Here is a 17,414-nt window from a genome sequence, read left to right as displayed (position 1 = left end):
GCCCCAGAGAGGGGGTGGAGGTAGGGGGGAGAGGACAGAGAGGGGGTGGAGGTAGGGGGGAGAGGACAGAGAAGATACATACGTAGGTCAGTCAAGGGGGGATGGGATAGATCTAGATGTCCCAGAATAGCAGTGTTAGAGGAGAAACGTAAGCATTTGCGTGTGAATGACGTAGTCTGGAGTACTGTAGGACAACTGGTCTTGATGAGAACCAGTGCTCTACAATGTGGAAATGGTGGATAATAGTATGCATTCATGTTTCAGATGTACCCAAAGGAGAACATTGGAATGTCGTCTCCTTTGTAATTGTTTCGATGGAGAGAAGATAGGCATCATTTGTAGAAAAGCAATACAGATGTTTTCTGTGGAACTACAGCAATTGGGAGCATATTGGAAGGGTTTCATGCTCCTCAGTTTGTGTCTGATAGGCCAGGATTTTGGCATGTCATTACAGATTGAGTGTCCTGATACAAGTTGGATTCGAAAGTTAATACATCTGAGTTTCATTTTGTATTGCCCCAGGTGAATTGGACACAGGACAACCACAAGTCCAGCATGTTTTGGGCCATCTGTGCCATCCAATCTTGCCCATATTATCATATGAATATTATCTTAACATATTAATGTATGACATCAGTCATACAATATTACAGTTTTCCTCATTTGCTTAAACACATTTGTCCACTTTGACATCACATTTTCAAAACAATTAACACACAGGCTGAAACAGAAGCTGACTGGCCAAAATGACTAATTTTGTTTGCGAAATGCTCTAACACTCACAAAACATTAAAAACATGCAACAAAAGCAAATATTTCCATCAAACACAACTTGTGGTCAAATTAATATATTCTTTCAATCAATCATTACACAACGGACAACAAAATACAGTTATCAATATGAACCGGTTCAACCTTAATTTGTGCTATATGCCTGTGCCATTTGTTGATACTTTACATAGTTATAGTATGTGCCAAAAAAGGCAAACAAGCATATCACAGCATGAATTGTATTCTTTTCTCCAAAGATGATTTTACTAGATAACAAACCCTGCTGCACTCTTTACACTTTTTTGAGATGCCCTGTCGAAATACTGTAAAAAAAGACATTTTCTAAGAAAGTGTTTTTTCATTCATTTTATTCTTGTGTGCAGGTCTTTCCATGCCCAAGAACTGTCATTGACATGCAAGACCTACAGTATGCTCCTAGACTAGACAAATTCAGACATTCATTATGGTACAGCTTTTGTACTGCATTCTTTCTTCAAAGAACCAATAAAGAATTTCACCCAAAATCAGAAATACTCAGAAACAAATTTTTATTGTACTGCATCAGATATTTCCATGTCATTCTTTTTTCCATACTTTTCAAACTCAGAAATACTGAAAACAAAATAAACATAAAAGCAACCAAAGGAAACTTATGGGTGGAAATATCCAAAAAACAAAATAAAGAGTTGAAATACTCAGAACTTCACATTTAGTCAATTTGTTCCTGCCGATTATGCCAGAGGTTCTCATCAATATCGCATTGGATGTTTTCCCTTGCAATGCACTGAGGGAAAAACCTCCTTGCATGGCATATCTATCCCTGGCAGTTCTCTGCACCTATTGCCAGGCAACCAGCATTCATTGCCTCCAGGAGGGACATCTGGTCATATGGCTGGTGATCATATACCTTCCATCTCCAAGCAGAGAAGAACTCCTCAATTGGGTTCAGAAAAGGAGAGTATGCAGGGAGGAATTACATCATACAGGGCTGTGCTGCAAACCATTCATTCACAAGGCGAGAGCGGTGGAAGGCAACATTGTCCCAAATGATGACATACAGAGTCATGCCAGACCTCAACAGCCAATAATATAAATGCCACAGTGCTCCGACTCATAATGGGCTGGGCCCTTTGTCCAACCTCTCTAAAGGAGAAGCCATGATTGATGACATGGTCAATAATTGTTGCCCGAATTCCATTTGAAACTTGAGCTCTATTTTCTCCTCTTGCTGCGGTTCCTCCACTACCCATGTGAACTCCTCTTCCTAAGGCTCTTCTGCCATGGCCTCTTACTGTCCTTACATGCCTTTGGCCTCTTTGATCCATGCTGGCAAATAACAACACAGAGGTGGCATCTTTTATAGATGGATAAGGACTGATCGCTGATTGAAGAGTTGTACAAAGGAGTTTCACACAGGTGCATTAGAGATTCATAATTATGCAAGTAATTTCTATCAGCTGTGAATAGATGTTTTCTTTTTGTTTAACACAGTTAATCCAATAGATTTTTGGGTCTTTCTGAGATCTGTGTTAACTGTTTTGAAAAAGGTTGTAAAAAATGAAAAAGTGTTAACACATTTGCAAGAGAAGACTTCTCAGAATCAGAATTCTTTTATTTGAGAAAAACTGTAATAATGATAACCCAAAGGAATGACCCTTGGTGTGACCCTGAGCGAAAGGGACATCATGTCATTCACAAACACGCACACACACACACACACACACACGCACACACACACACATACACACACATACACACACACACACACACACACACACACACAGACACACACACACACACACACACACACACAGACACACACACACACACACACACACACACACACACACACACACACACACACACACACACACACACACACACACACACACACACACACACACACACACACACAGGACAGGACTGATAGGAATGCCTGTTACCAACCCGGCAAGGGTAAAAAGTGGACCGTAAAAACGGGCATTGTAATATGAAGTCAAATCAATCTGATCTGTCAAGAGAGAGGGGAGGGTAGAGTTGGAGGGAGGGGTGTGTGTGTGTGTGTGTGTGTGTGTGTGTGTGTGTGTGTGTGTGTGTGTATGTGGTGTGAGAGAGAGAATGTGTATGTGTGTGTGTGTGTGTGTGTGTGTGTGTGTGTGTGTGTGTGTGTGTGTGTGTGTGTGTGTGTGTGTGTGTGTGTGTGTGTGTGTGTGTGTGTGCAAGAGTGCCTGCCTGGTGCCAACCTGCCTCAGGCACCAGGAGAGAAACACTCTCTGTGTTTTTCTCCTGGTGCCTGAGGCAGTTCATCTTGGTAAAGTGTCAGCCCAGCCCCATGCTCTCAGAATGAGCTGTCACTCTGCAGTCAAAATGGCCCCTGGTGATAATCAATAGGGGATTGGGTTTTAATCCAAATGCCACATGTGACATCACACCTCATGGCTCCACCAGAGGATCGTCTGCCAGTCTGAGGAAACTTCAAAAGCATGCAGACAACACAGCAAAGAGATGTTTTGGAAATATCTGTAGGACCATTCAGGTAAAGTGAAATTAATCAATGAAAACAAACTGTGAATATCGATGGTTCTACTTCAAACAATATCCCCATGGATGTTTATATTTATCGTCAGAGGTAAAGCCCAGCTGGAGGATTATGCTCAATACTGTACCTTGTGCTCTATTTTTACACACTTGCACTGTATCTATACTGTACATCCAATGAAGACACATCCAGGGTGATCGGGACCTGGGGTTATTTTCCCACATTGGTTATGGCCAATTATTGGATCTGCCACTCAAAACACAGAGGCTTACCCTTGTGAATGTCAGAATGGAAGGAGAACAGAACGCGGTCCTTCAAATCTGAACAACTTCATCACACTGGGAGAAATATTACTATGTAGCATATCTGTAGAGAACCTCCACTCTCATACACAAGAATCTCTCTCTCTCGTTCTTGTTCTCTCTCGTTCTCTCTCTCTCTCTCTCTCACACACACACACACACACACACACACACACACACACACACTTCACAGGCAATTTTCATTAACACATAGGCAGGCCGCTGGCCATTCGGAAACACAGCCTGCTTATATAACAGTTTTTCTCATTGTGTGTGAGGGTTCATGTCCAAACCTAATTTAACACATTGGTGTTAATGTGAAAATCTTAATAATGGAGACAGCGCTGATCACAGTTTAGCAGTGCAAGGTGTGAACAAACTAGGTCTCAACTGTCGCCTCTGGTCGTCGTGTTCATGTCAGCATGACATCAGTGAATCAGATGTGGTAGAGGGAGATTAAGAAATAGGTGTGAAGTTGTATTGTGTGAGCATGAATGTGATAGATTAGTGTGTCAGATTGCAGTGAATCTGGAACAACCATAGGAGTTAATATTGAGGGGAGAGATGCTGTATATCAAGTGTTAATGAACCTGTCAGTTTTATCATCAGTTGAAGGCTTCATATCTGTGCCAGAGGCTCAAGATAAGACACAAAGGCTAGTCTACAGTATGTTCAATGTACCTAGATATTGACCAATATGATTTTTGTATGGTTATGTACTTCACATATCTCATTTGTAAATAATAAATCAATAAATCATAAAAAGTATGAGAACTGGTATAGCCGAGAGAAAGGCGTTCTTGTCCAATGCATTAGCATTTTGACCTAACTTATATGAAGCTAGCGTTAGTTCAAGCGGGGCACTCTAAGTTGAACGGCTGTCTATCAGGTGACAGGACAGCTGGTTCACACGTAAGCAAAAACACCATCACATGTTCAAGGGACAGGCTTAAAAGCAGCCAAGTTTTACGCTCCTCCACGGCATTCAACAGTGTGGCATGATTGTACTGGGTATGACAGGTTTTGTGTGGCCGTCCCGCCCACCGCCCCCCAGCTCCACCAGCTCGCTTGCTCTGTATGTAACCTACCCAGGGGGGGATCCTTGCCATATTTTATACTTATATGTTATGGTCCAGGCAAGGAGCTGTTTATTTCAAAATAACATCTGGTTTATGACAGGGTGAACAAGTTGGCTGTGGTTTTCCACTCCAATCCGTTGTCACACTGTAATGATACATGTTGTCTATTAGTTTGTCATCCTCTCTTTGCATGAGAAACGATGTTTGCTTTTCAGCAGTGAGTCTTGCCAAGCTGACAGAACAGCTTAGACAGAGCAGCTTGCTGCCCCCAGCACTTGTTGAAACACTGTTGCTTCAGTGAGAGGAGAAGGCAAAGAGACATTACACATATGACATCTTGCTGCAGTACTATTGACCGCAAGGTTTTCCACACGCTCCCTCATCGTAGGAGACAGGACTCAGACAGAATGTCATCAGATTGATTTTGCAAGATGCAATGTTGCACTTGATATCACACATACACACTCTCTCTCTCACACCACACACACACACACACACACACAGACACACACACACACACACACACACACAGACACAGACACACACACACACACACACACACACACACACACACACACAGACACAGACACACACACACACACACACACACACACACACACACACACACACACACACACACACACACACACTGATTAGCCTCATTTGCTAAAGTGCACATAAATGTGGACTGTGAATGATACACTCTCATCCTACAGATAACTGTACCTGGGTTCCTGTGAGAGAGGAGACAAAGGGGGACAGTCACGCTGGAGGAAACAACTGGCATCTCTCCTATTGAACCAGTGACGTCAGCACCTGTTAATGACAGCCATTATCCCAGCAGTCTATTCAGAACCTCATTGGATTTTTCACATACAGCAAGTGGCCAACACAACCCTCAACACAACCCCACTGAACAACTGGATTGGCTGCTGTTCATGAATAGGACATATTTGTCTGAAAAGGTTATTAGCTACAATGGCCCAGTGACAGGGTTTTCGAAAACATTCACAATACTCACTACAACTGAAAGGTATGTTTCCCCTTGACCCTTGATCCAATGAAGTCCTGCACCTCAGTGCTCACACGACAGAGACACAATTATTCCTACAATGATCTCTAATAGATGCTAATAACGTTGTTGACCTTGAAATGGCCATTCAGAGTCAACAACTATAGAGAACTGAAGAACTGGACAACAACTGTTTACTTGACCACTGGTTGCCCTTAGGGCCCACTTGGCATTTGTGAATGAAAGGCCACCATAGACCCTTTTGTAGACCCAATACAAGAGAGCAATGTTTGTTTATGGGGAAATAGGCAGTGGACTTGGTGTTGACATGGAACTAGATTTAATCAGTGGACTTGGTGTTGACATGGAACTAGATTTAATCAGTGGACTTGGTGTTGACATGGAACTAGATTTAATCAGCTCGATTCACTTTTTGGCAGGGGTAGCAAGCTTGAAAAAACAAACACACAGACGCACAGGCACGTACGCACAGGCATGCATATACAGGCACGCACATGTGTGCAAACATGCACACACACACACACACACACACACACACACACACACACACACACACACACACACACACAGGTCTCCATCTATTCTTATTTTATCACAACATTAGGGTGAGATATAAAACCACTTGAGGTGGATCATGTCGTTTTCAAATGGGTCCTCTGATGCACAGAGAGACTAAATCAAAGCCAACGAAACCATACCTATGTTCCAATTAAATGATAAACTCAACAAAACATAACACTCTTTCCATTTCAAAGCCCCATAAGGAATACATTTACACTTGGACTGTGGAGCATCTCAGCTTTTAAAGCGTCCCAATCCAAGCAGTGTGACTGGCACACTCTCACTACTGGAGAGGGAGAGTGGACCACAGGGAAGGCTGTGATTTATGCTAACGACAACACCCCGAACTTGCCAAGTGCGTCACCGCTCCAGAAATCTGCTTTACAACAATGGAGGGACGAATTAAACCAGCAAGACATTTTACCACGGCAACAGAGAGATAGAACCCAGACATTCTCGGAGCTTCTCTAAATCACTGGTTGGGTCACCATACACTGAGGAAGCACATCACGTCTTTTGGATGAGGTGTTGAGCTTGTTGTCAGTGTCTTAAGGGCCCTCCTGCTTTTCTTGCTATACGGGATAACAGGAGGACTTCATCAAAGGTTTCTGTTTTCCAGCTCCACAAAGAGGAGCATTGTGGTGTAGAGTGTGTTGATTGTGAATCTGCTCTATGTAAATACGGCAGTTAAGACAAGCTGGCATCTTGAGCCGAATGGAGGGAGGATCAGAAGATATTTTCATAAAAGTTTACACTTAAAGCTCAGGACCTTTACCTGACACGCTCTCACACCTCTGTGTGGCAGACAGACCCCAAAGCACAATTTACACAACGCTGCTCAACACACTGACAGTGTTTATAAAAAATATTATTTGTCACCTCAAAGCCATGTTGCCAGAAGGCCACTCTACTGGTTATCCATTATTTTTCCCAGTTGAGACTAACACAATACTATGTAAGACTACAATGGTAGAAAATGATTCACATTGACCTATACTGCTTTGAGTTAATCCAGAGGGGAAGTGTGATTTATTCACTCTGAGACATTCTCCTTCCAACACAGTGCAGCTGTTGTTTTGAAAAGTGTTGCAATAACAGCCCTTGTTTTACGTAATCATCAGACCCTATCTCAATTCTAACTCCAATACACTTGAGCATCAATTTCAACAATTTCAATTTGCAGAACGGCCAAAGTGGGGACTGTGGAAATGTTGCCAAAATGGGTTTCTTTCCTAAGATAAAGTGTTGTTGATTAAAGAGGCAGTGGTCCGGTAGTGGATAGATTGTGGACCAGGTGAGTATAATTGCAATCTTCTCTAGTGATTTCCACCCTGCCTGTTCATCACCTCCCTCCCACCCACTAGAGCCTAGCCCCTGAGGCCAATGGGTGCCCCAGACTTTCCTAAAGGTCAGTCCTGTCACAGGATGGCATTTGGTCCTTCCTGTACCTTCCCTCTGTCCAACATGGCTGGGAGGCTAATAGCTAGCATGTTTAGTCCTGAGCAGATACACTGTTTGAAAACAGCGACTCAAAACATGCAGATTGCGTTTTTGAAACCATAAAAAGTGGCGCACCAAAGCTAAGATCTGGTGTTTTAACCCAATACAAGTGTTATGATACACTGAATGAGATTTACCACTTGAAGTGCAAGTTTGTTAGACTTACATAGGCCAGGATCACTACCATTTTTATTAACAATCAATCTTTTACACGTCATACTGCATTTTTGCACTCAATTGACAAATTATAGCAATTTACCAAGCTGGTTTTAGTGTGTGGGACTAATCCTGAAGAGAAGAGAGAAGGGCACTGCCACTGTGCCATAGTTGCCAGGTTCAATTTACGGCCATAGATAATGTTATGAAGGACTGTAAGTAAGAGGTCAAACTTGGAGGTCAATCAGCCAGAGATTTGTACCCAGAACCTCAGTATGGAGGAGTAGGAGTGGGTCCTGTTGAGCTACAGCCTGTATCCTCATGATAGAAGACAAAGGGGAAAGATTACTAAAGAGGGCTTTGTGAACAAATCAACTATATTGTGCTGGGAACAATTCATAAAGATTTGTTTTCCTAGATTTCAAGGGGGAACAAAAAAGGATACACAGTAGCTCTGCCTAGACATATAAACTCAAATGTTGCACTTGGACCTGGAAGAAGTCCTCTTGGCCTAATGTTAGACACATGTGTCTACCATTAGTAGCGTAGGTTCAAAACCATCTATTTTCTGTTTATGTACTGGGTTGCTTCTTCAACTGTTACACTATCATACCTTTGTAGTGTCTTAAAGTTACATTATGGAGGATTTTCTCACTGGGCGTGCTTTTGAGCCAAAAGGGGTGCCCTCAGAAATAATGCCCAGAAATGATCTTATTGGTAAAAAAGGGGCACACCTCTCAATGCCCATGAGCATAAGCATATCTGGCCAAAGTGTGTAGCCCTAAAACTATGATTTGTGTCGTTTATAATGAGGTAAGAAATTGATTGAAATGAATTTATTATTTAGAAATAAATAATATGTACGGTAGTGGAGCTTTTCAGTCTAAAAAATGGTATCAATATTGAGGGCATCAGTGAACAGCAGGTCTGAAAAAGAAAAAAGAGGTCACATTATCCCTATTGTTTTACTGCATCCTATGCATTACCTGGTAAGAAAGATTAAACCGAGGATGAACTCTTTCTCATGCGCTTATCGCCGTCCTGTCCTAAGCGTGCAGGCATCTGTCAGGATAGAGTGCTCTGTCTCTGCTCAGCTGACTGTCCCAGTCACAGGCGACTTGTGATTCCTCCTCGCTCTCGTCACAAACACGCAAGTTGGGGGTCGAGCCTACAAATTGTGTTGCCCTATCAATTGATCTATACAGAAAGCGGTTTTTATTGAATAGTGTGTCCTATATAAAGGAGTGTGGCTTGTAGCGCGGGTTCATACTTTCCATCTTGAAGTGTGCGCTGAGGAGAGACAGATTTTGAGCATTATGGAGGGCACTTTCCGAGGGCAGCTGTTCTTCCTTGTCTTGTGTCTGTCAATTATCAAAGGAGACTCTAGGTACATCGAGGTAAGTCTCTAGAGACATTTGACTTTATTTTTGTTTTTTCGTGTAGCCTCTATGTTAGGTCTACAGAACACGAGTTTTTGGGTTAGATGAACAATACATCGGATATTTTATTTGGGAAAAGTCGTGACAACTTTTGCAGTTTTAAGATTATGGTCATTTTATAAAATAAAATAATATTATAAAATATTATAATAGTATAATAATAGCAAAAATGTTTACGCATAGATTTCTTCTTTCTTTCTGTTGGTACTTTCTTATCTGATTAAAGATTTGACTCCGCAGGATAACGAGATCACGACGGAAGGATTATTTTCACTCCTTAATTCAGAGCTCAAAAGAGAAATAACCGAGGAATTAATTTACCGTCGACCCCTACGTGAGTATTGACATATCACAGTAATTTGAAACAAAATCGTTGTTACCTTTTTTTCATTATGGTCAGTGTAACCATTTTCACTTGGCATTACAAATCTTCTCCCATCTTCATGCTGAGTCTGTCTTCTGATCATTTTATTATTACAAATTGTAAACGTATTGCATTATTGATAATTGAGAATGAACACTCACATTTAACTTATATTATAAATACTTGTCATTCCATTCAATATGTACAATTAATGCTGGACACAAAGTATATAATATGAGCTCTCTCTCTCTCTCTCTCTCTCTCTCTCTCTCTCTCTCTCTCTCTCTCTCTCTCTCTCTCTCTCTCTCTCTCTCTCTCTCTCTCTCTCTCTCTCTCTCAGGGTGTCTGGACATGGTGGCAGTAGAGGGTCAGTTCACCTTCACGGCGGACCGTCCCCAGCTCAGTTGTGCCGCGTTCTTCATCGCTGAGCCCAACGAGGTCATCAGTGTGGAGTATGACAGCGTTGACATCAACTGCAGGGGAGGGGACTTCATCAAGGTAACCTTCCGTCACCCCCATACCCCTCACCCCCCCCCCCCCCCCCTTCTAACATGACAACAGCCTTCTGTCCATCCAACCTGGTTGACTCTGTTCACTCAATAACTCACTTATTAAATAAATATGAATCATAGTCTTGGAATGCCTTATCCCCAAAACTTTGGGAAATTAATTTTTGATGGAATAGGAAATCATGTCTTGATATCTCCCTGTCCTCCACTCCCCCTATTCCCAGGTGTTTGATGGCTGGGTGATGAAAGGAGAGAAGTTCCCCAGCTCCCAGGACCATTCTCTGCCAGTGTACGAACGCTACGTGGACTACTGTGACTCTGGCACGGTCAGGAGAACCGTGCGTTCCTCTCAGAACGTGGCCATGATCTTCTTCCACATTCACACCGCTGGCAGTGGGTTCACCATCACAGTCAGGAAACCCATCAACCCATTCCGTGAGTAGAGCCTGACCCCTGATAAAGGCCACTGTCACGGCTACTGTTTTCACTCACCCTTGGCACTGTTGTTTTGAAATAGTTTCATTCAAAATGACTAGATGCTGTGTATATAGTTGTGCAGTAATGTGATGGATGTCAGCGTGCCTACAGTAATCCCTGGCTGGTTGGTGGCCATACCACTGTAAGATGTGAAGTGTGCCAACAATGGTGCAGGAAGCTAGCATAGTGCTTTAGCGTACGCAGGGTGTTCACTGCATTGTAGCTGGATAAATATTGTATTTTTGTCAACATTTTAACGAAGTGTGTTCATCTCAAATTGGTCCATACCTGTAAGGACAGGATGTACAAAATGTTGACAAAATGAAACCCAGCTGCACTAAACTACCCCTTGGACAGGGTAATCTGACTTCTGTAGCTAGAGGATTTAGCTCGAGGAAGGCATTGGTGAGGTTAATTGCAAATTATTCAGTCTACAGAGATTTAGAATAATGATTCCTAATACAATAGATACAGTGAATTCAGAGGCTTGTGTTGACCTCTGTGACATCTGCATTCTGTAGCTGGCATGATTGCAAAGCACAGAGCATTCCTCATTCCATTTCATGCATTACAATGAGCCCATCCTCCGATTTCTACCTCCAGCAGCCTCCCCTGGCCTGTGTGTAGCACATGTGTTTTTGCATGTGTTTGGGTGTATGTGTATTTGGTGTGCACTGTAGTAATGTGTGCGTGTATAGATATTTTCAAATGTATGAAAGTTAAGATTTCAATGCTTAGGAAACGTCCCGGTTTAATTAAGGTCGAATAGATGATACAGTAATAAACTGAATTCCTTGTCTCTCTCCAGCCTGTAATATCATCTCCCAGACCCCAGCAGGCAGCTTCACGATGGTGATCCCCCAGCAGCATAGGAACTGCAGCTTCTCTATTATCTACCCCGTGGAGATCAAGATAGCTGAGCTCAGCCTTGGACACCTCAATGACTTCCCCATCAAGGTGAACAAGGACATGACATCACTGCCCAGTGCAAAATCACTTAGTCCTAGGCCTACCTAGTCCTTCAGTTCAAAGGGTTGTGAACTGTATGTGTGTCATCTAATGTTGACCTATCATCAAACTTAGGTGTGGAGATGTGGAGAGAGTTAATATGCAATATTTAGTGGTTGTTGTTGATACATGGGAACCATTTGTTAACCACTTTGGATATTGTAATGTTTGTAAATGATATGCAGTGAACGTTGACCCATGTGTTGGTCTCTGCAGCGGTCTATTCCTGGCTGTGCGGGTGCAGGAGACTTTGTGGAGCTTCTGGGAGGAAACGGCATGGACACCTCCAAGATGTTCCCTGTGGCAGACCTTTGCTACTCCTTCAGCGGCCCTGGTGAGTACCCAGACATGCTGTACAACACCACGACACACACACACACACACACACACACACACACACACACACACACACTGTAAACAACTCTAGGGACTGGGACCTGAAGATTTCTCCTCAAGCATTTTGTGGGATAGATGGAATATGAATAGAGTTAGACACTTTTAGTCCTTTCAAGATATAAAAACCATCTGATAAACTTTGCCCCTCTCCCTCTCTCTCCTGTTCCAGCCCAAATGAAGATAGGCTGTGACAACACTGTGGTGCGGATGGTATCGAGTGGAAAGTTTGTCAACCGTGTAGCTTTTCAGTACCGGCTACTTGACCGTCAGGAACTACAGGGGATCAAAGGTAACAGTGTGGAGGATTTCTGTTTCAACGGCTGAGCTCCCCAACTCCACCTCTCTGTGTGTGTCTCACGGAGCACCGATTGCGAAATCTACAGTGTGACTGATAACGGAAAAAGCCTAAGGGTTGCCATAACATTCTGTATTCAACAAAGAGATTGATTTGTTTTTTACCTCATTTTGTCTGATTCTTTTTTTATTCTTTATCTTATATGATGACTTATGGCTGACGCAAGCTTAATAAAAATGTTCTTTTGTGTTTGTTGGCACTGCAATTGGTTTGATTCAGTATTTATGTGTCAAAGTTGTGCGTTTATAGAAATTACAGTAAATAGTGAAAAGAGCAGAGGGATACAGAGGGGCATTTTAGGCCAAACAATCTTTAAGTGGAGTGGTGCTAACAAAATGAATGTTTCTTACTATTTATTTTGAGAGATGATGTTTGGACATGGACTGAATACAGTACGTTTCCACCACAGACATTACGAGGAGATTAGTGTTCAATAGAGTATGTAAAAACAAGTTATTTTCAGTTATCTATATTTATTTGTATCAAACTATTTTTTTGTAATAAAAATTGAACCGCATGAGAAAGCACTCGTTGAAGCTGTTAATTCTTTCATTTTCTAATTAGTTAAATGATGCTGAAGTAAGAGGGATAGCTGCATGGGTGCCTCAACGTTGCTATTACCAACCCCCCCCCCCCCCCCCCCCCAATGCAAATTTGAAAATGTGCATATTCCACATTTCTAATCATGCCAATCATGTGCATATCTTTGTAAACAAACCAAACATGAAGTAGGCATGTAAAGGCCAATGTCCTACCCAACACCAGACACTTTGTTTGGACTAATACAGCACTCTTCACTGGACGTTCTTCATCATGTGATCTTATTCCTTGATGGCTACTGATTTATCATGGCCATTTAGTACTATTTTAAAGCAAAAATGTACATACTGGACCTTTAATGGTAACATTATTGAGGCTCAAACAGAAATGTATCACCTTGCTTCCATCACTGTAGTTGAATTAAATAGTGCAATGTGCATAACATCACAATGACACAATGACAAATATTCTAACAACCTTTGATTATTTTAAGAAATTGGATGTTTCTCCCTGTTTATATTCTTATACTGCGCGGTATTACAACAAAAACAAAACAATTTCATTAGCCACTTTTAAAAGTGGATTACACACAGCCTCTTTTGATATCCAAGCCTCTTCTGCATCAACCTCTGTTGTATTCCTGATGTCTCGGAAGTTGGATGCTTCGTCCTCTCCACAGAGGGAGACATCGGCAGTGGGCGGTACCAGCGAGCGCTTCCTTGATTACAGTTTTTTTCTGAATGCTTGGCTTCTGGCATTACAACTGCCAATGGCCCCTGGTGTGAGCATTGATTACTTTGTCTTATGATGACTGTTGGATAGATGATTCACTTACTTAAACAAATGTATGTTGTTGCTTTGGATAAAGGCATCTGCTGAATGCCATGAATGTAAATGTAAATGTAAACACTAACAGTGATTCTGTTAACCACAGAGCGACTGTGGTTGACCATGTTGTCAACCATGGGACGAGCATGAGGGAGGCTGGGCAACAGGTTCAACAAAATCTGAGCCGCTATACTGTTGCAGGTATCACCTGCAACGATATTTCGAAATGAGAACCAGTAAGTAACTGTAAGTGCTGTAGTCTTACTGGTACAGTAATATGTACTGTACTTTCATAATGAGAAGGATTTATCACTAAAACCATTAAAATATTTTTACAGAACTGCAAGAAAAAAAGAGGAAGAGGTCGACTGTTCACCCCAGAGCAGGAGACCCACATTGTAAATATGGTCATTGCAAATAACTGCATCAGACTCAGAGATCTGCAGGACCACATAATGGCAGATAACACCATATTCCAAAACGTCAACAGAGTGAGTCTCTCTGCACTGTCTCGTCGACTGAAACGCAATAGAAAAAGAAACTCAGACCGTGTAAAACAACGGAGATATGAATATGTGCAGGCCAGCTATACTATCCTATCATTGGTACTGGATCTGGAAGTGTGTGGTGCTACATCATATTGACTGATCCCTGTCTTTTCGTACTCTGCTACATTGTTTTGTCTTGTCTCTTTCAGAGTCATGGAGCTGGAAGCAGATGCAGTGCATCATGGGGTAATATATGTGGACGAGGCAGGTTTCAACCTTACAAAAACAAGGGGCCGCGGCAGAAATACCATCAGACACCGTGCCATCATCAACATCCCGGGACAACGTGGGGGCAACATAACAATGTGTGCGGCTATTAGTCAAAATGGCGTCCTTCACCATCATGCAATCCTAGGCCCATACAACATTGCACACATTATCACATTTCCGGACACCCTCCACAACAGACTAATTCCTAATGACCAGGGGCTATAGCAGCCCAGGTACGTTATAATCTGGGACAATGTTAGTTTCCACCGGGCTGCTTTGGTCCGCAATGGGTTCACAGGTCACCCACTTTTCATCGCACTCAATCTCCCTTCATACTCTCCGTTCTTGAATCCTATTGAAGAATTCTTCTCTGCATGGCGTTGGAAGGTGTATGATCGCCAGCCCCACCAACGCATAGCCCTTCTACAGGCAATGGAGGAGGCTTGTGGAGACATCGATCAGGGGTCATGCCAGGCCTGGATACAGCACTCCAGGCGATACTTTCCACACTGCCTAGCTCAAGACAACATCGCATGTGATGTGGATGAAGTCTTATGGCCAGACCCACAAAGAAGGCGAGATAAAGCCTAATTTTGTTCTGTTCTTTTTTTTCCAGCACAAATGTTTTTGTTTTCTTCTACTGCGCTTTTGTTTGAGTGTTAGAACATTTTAGAACCTTTCCGCCTTATTTGTATTGATAGTGTGCTATGTTCGGAATACACATCCATACTTTACACATTTGGATACCTGTGTGTATGTGTGTTTACTACGTGTATGACAAAACTTTTTTGCAAACTGCTACGCCCTGCACACAGAAAAAGCAAAAGCCACAAGTGTTTTTCATTCATACTATCAGTGCTTCGTGTGCTTATTCAAATTATGGTTTGTGTGTACTGTATTGATGTAAAAACACATTTTTTTAAAAGAGTTTGAAGAGTTTTGCAAGAATTGTTTGCTTTTGCAAGACATGTATAATGTTTGGTGTAAGGTTTTGTGGTTAGTGTGTAGAGTTCTAGTTTCAAAGATAGTGACTAAGCAATCAGAAAAAACTGTAAAGGTCTGGGGCTGTATTATCATGGTGAGACACCTGCCGCCTCAGTCACAGGGGTAATTGATAACGATCTGAGCTCGCCCCGGGGGGCAACGGTGTGTGGGGGGGAATGACACACAGCTGTGCGCAGACCCCTACTGCGAGATTACGACAGTAAAATCATTCTCATTTGGAAACTGGCCTCACGCTGACTCATACGGGTCCATTGCAGGTGGAAAAGAGTGAAGGGTGTGTGTGTGTGTGTGTGTGTGTGTGTGTGTGTGTGTGTGTGTGTGTGTGTGTGTGTGTGTGTGTGCACTATGTCTATCAGAGGTAATAAGACAAAGCTTGATATGTTCTTCTTGTTTTGTTGTTTTATACACTCCATCATTACATACAGACATTGTGTAACCATACTTTTACTTAGCTTTTTCCTCTTATCAGTAATGTGATCACAGCATCTGCAGAGAAATTATGTTTTGGGTAACATTTTAGATAAGGAGAGTCAGTGGCTGAAATGCTTGGTTGATAAAACAAATTGGAAAACAAAATCTCTCAAAACATCCTCATAAATTATTACTTTTAGCAATACTGGGGTTTGGAAGAAATGTCCAAATAGAGAACAATTCTAGATAATATAATGAACTTGCTTAGCTTGATTGTGCGACAAATCCAGCAACAGTACAACAATACAGTTGTCAGTTGCTGGATTTGAAATGAATTAGTCACAATACATGGCAGAAACATACTGTAGATATCCTGAGAAATGACAAAATATTACTAAATAAAATAAACTGGGACTTAGTTTGCACTTATCAGGAGTTGAGTGTATCTTTCTTTTCGTCACTGGCAGTTTAGGATTCATCAGAGCATTTCTTCTGTATGACTGGACTTTATGTGACACTCAGTCTTACTGCTCCATTGAGCCGTGTCCCTCCTCTCTCCCTCTCTTGTATGGCCTGATATCAGCCCTGAGCCATTACAGCATCTCCTCTCTGACCTGTCTGCTGCTATCCCTCTCTCTGCCTCCCACATCACCTCCCTCCCCCCTAACATTACAGCATCTCCTCTCTGACCTGTCTGCTGCTATCCCTCTCTCTGCCTCCCACATCTCCACCTCCCTCCCCCCCTAACAGGGTGACTGTGACCAGGCAGAGGGACTGACACGCCTAGCCTGGGGCCTCTGGATCCTTATCTCCTGATAGGATAACCTCACATGCACTCTGCCTCCTTCTCTCGGGACAAGATGTATTCCTTGTTAAAGGGCAATAAAGTTTTCCTGATTCTAATCTGATTCTGAACAACATTCTGGATGACTATCAGAGATTATTTGATGGTGTTTGGCTCAATAGATATTTTAGCCGGAATAGCATAGGTCACCCTCCCACTGAGCTGAGACCTATTTAAAGTAATAAATAATGTACACCGAATGGTGCTACTTCACATTCTAAGAATTGTCTCAATTTATCTGTGATGGTGGAAAGACATCCATTGTTTGTCAGTGGAAACCGTCTTCTTTCCACTACTGCAGAAAACTTAATTGAAGTGAAAGTCACACAGAGTCATGAGGGATCTTTCCATAAGTGATGCAAAGCTCATGCAAGCACCTCGGTTCCAGTGAAGATGACGGATAAGACCCTACTGTACACTGCAGTACTGAATCCCAGCGAGGAGAGGAGAGGAGGGCTGCATGGTGGCACCTCTCTTGGTCTGTCTGTCATCATCCCCCAGGGGACAACCAAGCTGTTTTCCAGAATAGACCAAGCTGT

General features: G+C 42.4%; 1 protein-coding gene across 1 annotated transcript; it reads left to right on the top strand.

The window, feature by feature from the left end:
- The first annotated feature begins 9,232 nt into the window (after positions 1–9,232).
- On the top strand, positions 9,233–13,016 carry crhbp (corticotropin releasing hormone binding protein). The gene is made up of 7 exons (XM_083669815.1): positions 9,233–9,338; positions 9,621–9,714; positions 10,085–10,242; positions 10,478–10,688; positions 11,539–11,687; positions 11,955–12,072; positions 12,304–13,016. The coding sequence occupies exons 1-7, from the start codon at positions 9,258–9,260 to the stop codon at positions 12,456–12,458; spliced, it is 966 nt and encodes a 321-aa protein (XP_083525941.1). The 5' UTR covers positions 9,233–9,257; the 3' UTR covers positions 12,459–13,016.
- Positions 13,017–17,414: the final 4,398 nt, after the last annotated feature.

The sequence above is a fragment of the Argentina silus genome, assembly GCF_951799395.1.
Source record: "Argentina silus genome assembly, chromosome: 5".
In the NCBI taxonomy this organism is placed as follows: Eukaryota; Metazoa; Chordata; class Actinopteri; order Argentiniformes; family Argentinidae; genus Argentina; species Argentina silus.
Note: the sequence above shows the minus strand (reverse complement) of the source record. Positions and strands in the feature narration are given on the sequence as shown.

Bases quoted from the DNA above. Each gene is read 5' to 3' on its own strand.
- crhbp (XM_083669815.1), top strand. From the start codon at position 9,258: ATGGAGGGCACTTTCCGAGGGCAGCTGTTCTTCCTTGTCTTGTGTCTG. The intron at 11,688-11,954 runs GTGAACAAGGAC...TGGTCTCTGCAG, and splicing joins TCAATGACTTCCCCATCAAG to CGGTCTATTCCTGGCTGTGC. The intron at 12,073-12,303 runs GTGAGTACCCAG...CTCCTGTTCCAG, and splicing joins CTACTCCTTCAGCGGCCCTG to CCCAAATGAAGATAGGCTGT.